The sequence below is a fragment of the Mauremys mutica genome, chromosome 16 (assembly GCF_020497125.1).
Source record: "Mauremys mutica isolate MM-2020 ecotype Southern chromosome 16, ASM2049712v1, whole genome shotgun sequence".
Taxonomy (NCBI): Eukaryota; Metazoa; Chordata; order Testudines; family Geoemydidae; genus Mauremys; species Mauremys mutica.
This window is the reverse complement of record NC_059087.1, coordinates 3,476,054-3,486,790: the sequence shown is the minus strand read 5'-3', so window position 1 is coordinate 3,486,790 and position 10,737 is coordinate 3,476,054. Positions and strand designations below refer to the sequence as shown.

The 10,737-nt window shown below is 46.1% G+C and overlaps 1 protein-coding gene across 1 annotated transcript; it reads right to left on the bottom strand.

Annotated features, from left to right (window-relative positions):
• Nucleotides 1-1,537: 1,537 nt before the first annotated feature.
• Nucleotides 1,538-10,396, bottom strand: C16H12orf76 (chromosome 16 C12orf76 homolog). Its single transcript, XM_044990328.1, has 2 exons — nt 10,232-10,396; nt 1,538-3,802 (listed from the first exon to the last, which is right to left on the bottom strand). The coding sequence occupies exons 1-2, from the start codon at nt 10,359-10,361 to the stop codon at nt 3,717-3,719; spliced, it is 216 nt and encodes a 71-aa protein (XP_044846263.1). The 5' UTR covers nt 10,362-10,396; the 3' UTR covers nt 1,538-3,716.
• Nucleotides 10,397-10,737: the final 341 nt, after the last annotated feature.

The window sequence follows — 10,737 nt, the reverse complement described above, 5'->3', positions numbered from 1 at the left end:
TAAATGTTTAGGACAAATTGTTGGTGCTATTCTGCTGTCTTTCAAGCACTTAGGTATATTTGTAATTTCTTCTGAACAGTTTAATATGGACACTTTTCTACTGCATTTAGATATCCTGAAAGTATCAGGAAGATGTGCAGTTGCTGCATTACTGTATTGATGTAGGGGAGAGTTCAGTCTACCATTAGGGAGCTAACTAAGTTTTATTTGTCTGAATTGCTATCTTTTGATGACTGCAATAGGAAAGCATAGTGAACAGGACAATTATTATTAGCAGGATCAACTGTAATTCACTTAAGACTCTGATTCAGGAGGGTCTGAGTATGTACTTAGGCACGCATTCAGTATCATTTACTTCAAGGGCTTAAAGTTAGGTCTGCTTAAGTGCCTTGCTGAATCAGGGCTGTAGTTCCTCAGTTTATTCTGGTAGGAGCTGTGAGCAGGGTACTGACTTATTCAGCCTCAGTATACTTCAGACAAACAGTCTGAGAGGACGAGCCCATCAAGGGAGACAGGTAGGTTTTGAGGGCAACATGTACAGCAAGTACCGTATGTTGCGCCAGAGGAACAGAAAAATTCAGAAGTGCTGTTACATTCTGAGCCCTGGCCTACGCTACGAGTTTAGATCAAATTTAGCAGTTAGATCGATTTTACCCTGCACCCGTCCACACAACGAAGCCATTTTTGCCGACTTAAAGGGCTCTTAAAATCGATTTCTGTACTCCTCCCTGATGAGGGGATTAGCGCTGAAATCAACCTTGCTGGTCGAATTTGGGGTAGTGTGGACGCCATTCGATAGTATTGGCTTCCAGGAGCTATCCCAGAGTGCTCCATTATGACCTCTCTCGACAGCACTCTCAACTCAGATGCACTGGCCAGGTAGACAGGAAAAGCCCCACAAACTTTTGAATTTCATTTCCTGTTTGGCCAGTGTAGCGAGCTGATCAGCACAGGTGACCATGGGGGATAGACTGTCATGCAGTGCTGCAGATGAATGTTCTCCAACTTCTCCTGGAAAAGAATTCACACATTTTCTAATGTAGGGTGCCTCACTGGAGCCACCAAGAACCTGACTTTCACCAGTGCTGAGTACTCCAAATGCAGTCACAAGAGGTTGTAGGTGCTTAGCTCTGAAACTCACACCCTGGCTGTCCCAAGCCCACTCAACATGCCACCCTAAAATAGTGGACATCTTTGAGAATTTTGGCCACATTGTAGCTTGTTACAGCTAAAAAGCTCTTAAGGCTCATCTACATGGGGACACTCAGGAAAGTGACTGAGTTAAAGTGTGAAGTTAAAGTGAATTGAACCTGTAGGTGGGCTTACTTGACTGTGGCTTAGAAATGACATGGGCTTAGTTCACTGTGACTTAAGTTACAACAAACTAAAGCCACTTTACTTCTAAATATCCATACAAGGGCTTCCTACATTTCAACTTCCACACAGTAACTTCACATCTTTAGTTAATGTGGTCTTCACCTTCTTGAGTGTCCCTATGTAGATGAGCCCATAAGGTCTTATCTGGTAATCCTCACTCACCCTGGGGTTGTCACTGCTTGTAGAGTGACTGTCAGTAATGGCTGCAGGGCAGCTTGCCAAGTCCTTCCACAGAGCTGTGGCAGAGTTTATAACGTGCAGAATATCTGTACACACACGACAGACTCATTGGGTTAGCTTTTTATTTGTACAACGAGGGAGGTAGCTGGGAGTGGGGAATGTAAACAAAAATATCACTCCAAGCAAGCAGATATAGACTTGTAGCTACAAGCCTATAACCTTGAGTGCAGCTGGACTTTCCCTCACTGCCACACTAGCGAAGATGGAAGTGTAACCTTAGGTGAAACGAAGACAGACGGAGTAGACAGATGACTCGGCTGATACAGTTTACAAAATTGAAAAGGAGCAGCAAGAACTAAAACTTACCACCAGTTTACTCTCACTTTAGCTCAAATTTTACTTAAAGGCTGGGAATTGCAGGGTACAAACACCAGGGCATCATCTTATTACAATACAGACAAGTAGCAAAGAGTCATCACTTCTTTCACCAGCCATCACATCACCCCTTTAAATAAAATGGAGCCAGCAGTTGTTACTTACGTAAGCCACAATAGAAAGTTGAAAACAATAGAAGAGAGATGCAGGGAGTTGTTCCTCATGTGAAATTAAAATATTCTAAAATAAATTACCACCACCAAAGCAGTCCTTTGTTAAATAACAAACAAGAAAAATCCAACTAACACTTATACCAGTGCAAAATAAAATAGCAGCATTTATGTGCAAGTGGGATTTCCCACTGTAAACAGTTACCACGTACAATGCACATAACAGAGCTGCGCATAACTTAAACACACAACACTTCCACAAGGTTTTGAAAGTGACAGTCCCTCAATCTTATTAAAGCAGGCTCTCAACCCTGACTGACTTTCTTGGAAATATCTAAGGGGCTGAAGTTTACACTGTTAGTCATTTTATCTACTGAGCCCAAACCTATTACACAGTTAAGGACATGAACATTTGTTCAGCCCTGGGGTCTGGTCTACAAAAAAAACTTGGACCGGATTCCAAAAACCAACATGGCTATTTTGGTAAGTCTGAGTGTAGACACTTATTTCAGAATAAAAGCAGCTAATGTCAGTAACAAACCAACATGCCCCCAAAATAATGAAATCAGTTTTAATTCACACTTTTATTTCAGTTCAAATGTGTGCATAGGCCAACCCTACAAAGCCAAGTTCATGACTAGAGCCCTTGTCTTTTGACTGACTTTTATAAGATTCACTCTAGAAACCTGATAGACTTCATGCTTGAGTGGAGAGTTCCATTCCTTAAGACTGCAAAACCAATCAATACATCAGAATCCAATGCACTTGCCTGCTTGCAAAATTGTGATTTTTAGAACAAATCAAAAAAGTTATAAGCTTTCCATTTAACTCTGTTTCTGATACCACCACACTGTAGTCCACTGGGTATTTGACAGACTAGACTGAGAAAACTTCGACATTCAAAACAGCTGAAATTGTAATCAGCCTTGCTGCCAAAAATGTCACGTGAACCACATTATCTAAAGTACATTGTTTTCATGTTAGGATCACTTAGAGGCTGTGTTTAAGGAGTATCACGAGGGTTACTCATGTCACATTCCCACCCAGGAATTGAGAACAGAATTCAGAAATACAGCAAGTCTAAGTGGTCGTGTCTTCCTGTGGGCAATACCAAAGTAAAATACTTCACATATTCCTAGCCTTTCCTATCAGAGTTAGGCCAAATACTAAATGAAGTTCACAGCTAACATTTTCAAATGTGAGTGCTTAGAATTAGTTACCGACATAAAATTTGCCAGACTGAGGCCACATTTATTTAAGTGTCTAATTTTAGGCATCCATGTTTGAAGAGACAGACCTCAGTTGAGCTACTAATTGCTAGAGATCTGGGAGGAGATTTTCAGATTCTAGCTATGGTGTCTGAGAGCAGCCAAGCAGTTGTAGGCATGCTTCTGCAAGGGAAACAACTGATTACATTACATGTTAGAGAAAAAAAAATACTTCTCACAGTCTCTTTACTAAGCAACTGTAGTCGTTTACAAGCCAGAACTCAGACTACAAATCAGGCTGGATTTACAGTTGCTGCACAGCACAGGTCATTTTCGAGCGCCAGGGATTTGATCTCAAAATTTCCACAAGGAAGGTGACCAATCCGTTCAGATTCTTCCCGCTCTGCTACCGTCGTCGAATGGGCTTGTAGACGCATACTGCCATCAGGATCATGGTGATCAACAGGATACTGAAGATGCTCCCCATGAGCACTGCAAGAGGGAAGAAATGGCATGTGTTGAATAGGTGCAAATATAAGAGGGAAAAGGTTACGTGGGTGTATGTTTATCTTCCGATTTAGTGTATCATATCCCAAACTGGTGACATCAAAGGTCCTGCTGTGAATTTGTCAGGAGTCCCTAGATATCACTCAATTCCCAGTGAAGTCAGTTTTTCCCTGGTCTATAATGGGAGTTGGACCACCCCCTTAATTTGCCTTTGCATTTCTGGCCAGATTTTCACCCTTTTAAAGCTGCATGTGAACATTTGCCCTCACCAGTGTTTGTGAAACGTACGCCTGGTGCACACACATGGGCCATTAGTCACTCTGAACATGCCCCACCACCCACTTGCCTTAGAACACTTGCTTGTATTTTTTGATAGCGTTATCAAGCAAAATAAACTGCTGCTTGTTTGAGTTCATCTGGAATAATGTGTGATTACTGAGAGTGGGTGGCCAGAGGCAGGATTTTAGTACTTATTAATTCATAGAATTTAGAAAGGGCCAGTCTTGATTTAAAGACTTCAAGTGATAAAATGAACCCATACCCGAGGTAAACTGTTCCAATGGCTAATTACACTAAATAATCTGCACGTTGTGTCTAGCCTCAATTTGTCTAGCTTCAGCTTCCAGCCATGAGATCTTGTGTCTTTGTCTGCTAGAATGAAGAGGCCTTTACTACCAGAAATCTCTCCAGTAGATACTCATAGCGCCTCTGAACCTTCTCTTTGATTGGCTGAAAAGACTGATCTTTAGTCTCTCACTGTGATGCAAGTCTTCCAGACCTCGAATCATTCTTGTAGCCCTTTCCTGAAGGATTTCCAATTTGTCAACATTCTTTTTCAAGTGGTGACACCAGCACTGGACACACTACCCCAGTAACAGTCTCCCAAATGCCCAATACAGTTGTAATAACATCTACTAACTTCTACTCAATATTCCCCTGCGTATACAGCCAAGGATTGCATTTGCTCTCAGATACCACATCACACTGCAAGATCAAGTTTAACTGATTATCCACCAGGACTACCCTCCTCCCGATCCCCAACCTTGCAGTCCTTTTCAGAGTCACAGTCCCTCTTTTTGTCCCAAGTGAGCCTACTTTCCCATGCAATCCAGATGGCTCTATAGACCCGACTTGCCCTTACAATTTTTTTTTTTTTTTTTTTTTTTTTTACTACTCCACCAATTTGTGTCATCTGCAAACTTTACCAACAATCGTGTTGCGGTTTCCTCCACATCACTGGAAAAGATATTGAATATCACTGGGCCAAGAACTGATCCCTACTAGGCCCCTCTAGAAACATCACCACTAGAATGCTGGTTCCCCATATACGATTACTTTTAGAGAACTACAAGTTATCCATTTTTTAATCCATATAATAGGGGGTGCATTTAATTATTGGATAATGCCATATGGTCATCCCAATTTAGAAAATCCTATCCATCCCCTCCTTCCCTCACAGGTGAAGCTTTATGGGCACGTAACATACACTTAGTTCTCCTACAGGCTCCAACAGCCGTAGTTGAAAATTTATAACCAACTTGTATTTTCCCCTGCTCACTACTAGCATATTATCTTTCCTCCCGACTTGCTGCTCTCATTTTCAGATGCTCATTTTTTTCACAGTCTATTTGATTGTTGCTATTAGACAATTTGTCACATGAAGAACATCTCCTTATCAACAATGTATTTCCTAGAGATAATGTTTCAAACGAAACTTTAAAATTACTTCACTGGCACATACAACACAAAGGCTTCTGCTTTCAGAAACCTTTCATCTAATGTACGCAACAGCCAGAGAGAGATAAGAACAGAACACAACTTGAGCGGCTGGCATCCTTTTTATTCCACAATAGTTTTGTTCCCTTGTTCACTTCTGATTTTAATCTGATAACTAGATGAGACTTTCTACTCACCCCTAACTGCTGTTTAAACTAGCAACAAGATGGGATGCTTATGCTGGATACTCACTGGTGTGGATGAACAGGCCTGGCCCTGAGAGGATCCCAAACTTGGGGAGATCAGTTTCCAGTTCCAGTGACCCCGATGCCATTGCTACCATCTCAAGGAGGATGAAAACTACTGCATTTCTAGATCAGGGCTACCTGGGACTACCAGATCTGCCAAACATATAAACTGGGCAGCTGTAAGACACAGCTTGTTAGATTAATGCATCCATGGCTGTATGTATACAGACAGTCACCAGCTACTCAAGCACCCACACTGTCTGCAGCAAACTGGACCTCAATTCTGTGACAACTTCAATATATTTTTAGAATGGAGTTTTTATTGAATGCAACTGGAGTGAAAAAAATCCATCAGTACGTCAGCTGTGAGTAATTTTTATATTTAAATCTAGTCTTATACTATCTCTACATTTTCAGTTTTCAGAATGCCACATATCTTTAGGTTCCAGAGTCCCCACCTAATTAGATGAATGGGGCAGCTCACGGCTCTCCAGGTTATAGTTTCAGGCCATCTTCAAACTCAGGAAAACAGCACTGTCTCAGCTTACCATTCTGAGGTCATTTTTGCAATAACCATGAGGGCTAGAAACTGTTTTTTAAATGAAATCAAAGATTCTGGAGCCCAATTCTGCAACAAGGGATGAATTTTAAGGCTATGGAATAGCAGGGGTCTCAGCTATATAGACACAGGTGGGCATGAGGGATAGAACCCAAAAACTTTGGCTCAGACAACCCCTAATGCAACCCATAGAGCTACTTGAGCTAAAGAAGAATTTCAGTTACTAATCCTGTGATGGTGTTTGGGGTACCCAGGACTGCGAGTCTCCTTGTTGCCTGCCTGTCTTCTGTGAGAGGGAAACTTGTTGCCCTTAACTGAGTATCAGCTCCCTGACACCACCAGCCTGTTAGCCACCTGAACAAAATCTCCTCTGGGCAATGCCAGCCCTTACTTTACCTTGTAGGTGCACCCCAGTCCCTAAACCCACCAGCCTGACTGATTCACAGGGGCGGCTCCAGGCCCCAGCACGCCAAGCACGTGCTTGGGGGGGCAAGCCGCAGGGGGCGGTCTGCCAGTGCCGCGAGGGCGGCAGGCAGGCTGCCTTCCGCGGCTTGCCTGCGGAGGGTCTGCTGGTCCTGCGGCTTCGGAGGATCTCCCGCAGGAGTGCCTGTGGAAGGTCCGCTGGTCCAGCGGACCCTCCGCAGGCAAACCGCCGGAGGCAGCCTGCCTGCCGTGCTTGGGGCAGCAAAATCCCTAGAGCTGCCCCTGTTGATTCATCTTACAATCAGATCATAACTTAATATCACAGCACCGAGATACATTTCTACTGAAACTGAGGGTAAGTTTACCAAAGATTCAAGAGATAATGAGTAAGAATAATGGAAACAAAAGGGTTACATATAAAACAAAATCATAACACTCTTTCTAGAGACTAAACATGTTAACCTACTGTCTAAAGAAGATCTATCTAACCCAAAGTCTTTTTCAACATCTTCCACCAAGGTAGGCAGAGATCTTGTTTTCATGAATGTAAACATGCTGACCATTTACTTTCAAGATGCAGGATAAAGGTCTTGTTGTCTTCTACTTATATTCCCAAAGTTCTTTGTTTGTACTCAGAGATGGTAAAAAAGGTGTTTTTCCTTTGTCCTGCTTCTTACCTGTTGATTTTGTATGTAGATGTGCAGCCAATGTGTCAAACAGAAAACCTATTGGTCAACTTTGCCTTGATACAGGTTTTTAAACACATTTTCAGTGTACATGCATAACTCTTGGCATAATATCTGCACATACAACTAATAATGACATTAATGACTAATGTGATCCTGGCTTTCATTTAAGACCTTACAACAGTCTTTGGTGAACCAGAATGTACATACTAGAATCAAGATATTCTTGTAACCCCCTTGTTGGCTGGCACTGGGGGTTCTTAGCAGGGGCGGCTCTAGCAATTGCACCGCCTCAAGCAGGGCGGCACGCCGCGTGGGGCGCTCTGGCAGTCACCGGTCCCGCGGCTCCAGTGGACCTCCTGCAGACGTGCCTGCGGAGGGTCCACTGGTCCCACGGCTCCGCCGCAGGCATGCCTGCGGCAGGTCCACTGGAGCCGCCGGACGACCGGACCCTCCGCAGGCACGCCTGCAGGAGGTCCACCGGAGCCGCCTGCTGCCCTCCCAGCGGCAAGCTGCCCCAAGCGCACGCTTGGCGTGCTGGGGTCTAGAGCCGGCCCTGGTTCTTAGGATCACAACCCACAGTGGGCCTGCAACCACTAAAGGAGATATACATGTCTCATAGAACTGGAAGGGATCTTGAAAGGTCATTGAGTCCAGTCTCCTGCCTTCATAGCAGGACCAAGTACTGTCCCTGACAGATTTTTGCACCAGATCCCTAAGTGGCCCCCTCAAGGATTGAACTCATAACCCTAACTTTAACAGGCCAATGCTCAAACCACTGAGCTATCCCCATCTCCTCCCCACTTGAAGCTCTGTGGTGCATGCACACACCACCTTCCCCTCAGCAAGCTAGATACTCCCCTAGGTAGGCACATTCTTTGTTTCAGCAGAAGGTGAGAACCTAGGCTGGGGTAGCCTTGGATACATCAGACCCTTCCTAACCAGACCAGCCTTGTCATAGGGCTGACTCAGGTTCACTTATCCAACCTGTTCCTCAGTTTGCAATTGCTACCCACACCCACTTGGAGATAAGCAGAGCTGTGTGGAGAATGGAAATTCCATTTCATGGAGGCTTTCAGGATTTTGAAATTTGTTTTCATTCCAGTTAGGAAAAAAAACTGAAAATTTAAAAAATTTTTATAGAAAATTAAAATTAAAAAAAAAAAAGAGGTCAATTGAAACATTTCAATTTCCTTTTGACTTTTAAGTGTTATAATATAAAATCTAATACAAAATAAAAGCAATACAAAACAAAATGTTATTTCAAAAGGAAACAAAACATTTTGTTCCAAGAATGTCAAAATATGGTGTTTCCCTTGCTCACAAACCTACAAAGGAACTCCTGCCATAGTTTGTAAATATCAGAACTTTGAACTTGAAGGAATCAGTCAGTCAAGGGTGATTTACATCATCCAGCTTCAAGAACATTAGACTGTATTCCCCCAGGGCACAGACTGATGAGTCTGCAGGTTTTGAGGTGAGGTCAACAAGGGGAAGTTGTCCATCGCAGATTGTATGTATTTACCAAATACATATCTGGCTCCTCAGTGTGACTCTTCTCAGTACAGCTTGAGCAACCGCTGCCGCCCATGTCACAGAACCGGACATCAACATATGAGTCCCCTGACTTCAGCCATCTCAGAGATATCAAGGAGTAGGCCATAGAAGACACCCACTGGAGTTGGTCTCTCCAGAATTGGGGGCACATTGCAACACAGGGTGAGGGGAGCTTGCCCTGCAGGTGCCTGTGCTGTACCTAGGCCTTTGCTCTGCAGGACCTTCTGATGTCTTCCATTGAGGCTTACATCATTTCAAGAGGTTTAACAATCAAATCATCAGCAGCACGTTTGGCTGTCTAGGCTAGCTCTGGCGCTAGCAGCCACAAGGGAAGAGGAAATAGCAGACGACAATAGCAGCTGTGGGTTTTCCTCACAGCTAGGGAGAGGAAAACCCACCAGCATGGCCTTGGCCTCTCCTTCCTTCCTCACTGTGAAAAATGGGTCAGTGCTACAGCTGTGTGGAGAACAGAAGTTATGTTTTGTGGACTATTTTGAGACTTTCCAATATGTTTTCATCCCAATTAGGACTCAACCCTGCAAAATTCAACATTCTCTACTAAAGAAAACTCAGGAAGAAAATTACTTTAGTCCAAAGCAAAATGTTTTGTTTGGATTTTGACTTTATTTTATATGTATAATAAAATACAAACAAAACAAAATCAATTTTCTGAAAGGAAAAAAATATCAAAGCCTGTAATCCCCCAAACTGGAAACATCCTATTGCGAGAGGGTCGGCACTTCCCCGGCATGGACATGCCCGCGGGGCCCGGAGGGCGGCAGAACGGGCCATGGGGCTCCCCAAGGCTTGGCGCGCTGCGCAGCTCAGGGGGTGCCAGGCCCCTGCCCCGCAGGTCCCAGCCCGGGCAGCTCAGCGGGGCGATCACCAGGACCGAGCGAGGCCTGGCGACTGCAAGGGGCTGTGGGGCAGACAGCGGCGCGCCTCAAGGCCCGGTTCCACAGGCGACTTACCTGCCCGGAGCCTGGGACCAGCCCAGCCGCCTCCCGCCCCTTCCCGGGAGAGGCGCCCCGAGCCCCGAGCCCCGCGGGCGGCTGGAGAAGGCCCGTCCGCCCCGGGGTGCGGGGCTTGTCAGGGTCACGCAGCCAGGCGGAGAACGGGACCCAGGAGTCCGGCCCCGCCCGGGGCGTAGCAGCCCGACAAGCCCTTCCCGGGGCGGGAGCCGGGCTGGGGCCCGAGGGCGGGGAGCGGCCCGGCCCCTCCTTACCCAGGTTCTGTCTCCGCAGCACGGCGTAGGCCCGGCTCCGCTCCGCGGGCCCCGCCGCCCATCCCGGGCCTGCCAGCGCCAGCAGCAGCGCGAGCCCCCAGCCCGGCCGCGCCCGCCGCCGCCGCAGCATCCTCCCGGCGCCCGCCGCCTCCGGCCCGGCCCGGATAAGCGGGGCGGGGCGGGGCGCTGGGTTGTCTGCTCCGCTCTCCCACTCCCCGGCCTCCCTCCCCCTTCCTCCCCTCCTCACCCCCCTCCATCTCCTTCCTTCTCTCCCGCTTCCTTCCTCCTCACCTCCCTTCATCTTCCTTCCTTCCCCTTCCTCCTCACCCCCTCCATCTTCCTTCCTTCCTCCCCTCCTCACCCCCCTCCATCTCCTTCCTTCTCTCCCGCTTCCTTCCTCCTCATCCCCCCTTCATCTTCCTTCCCTCCTCATTCCCCCTCCATCTTCCTTCCTTCCTTCCCTCCTCATCCCCCTCCCCCTTCCCCTTCCTCCTCACCTCCCTTCA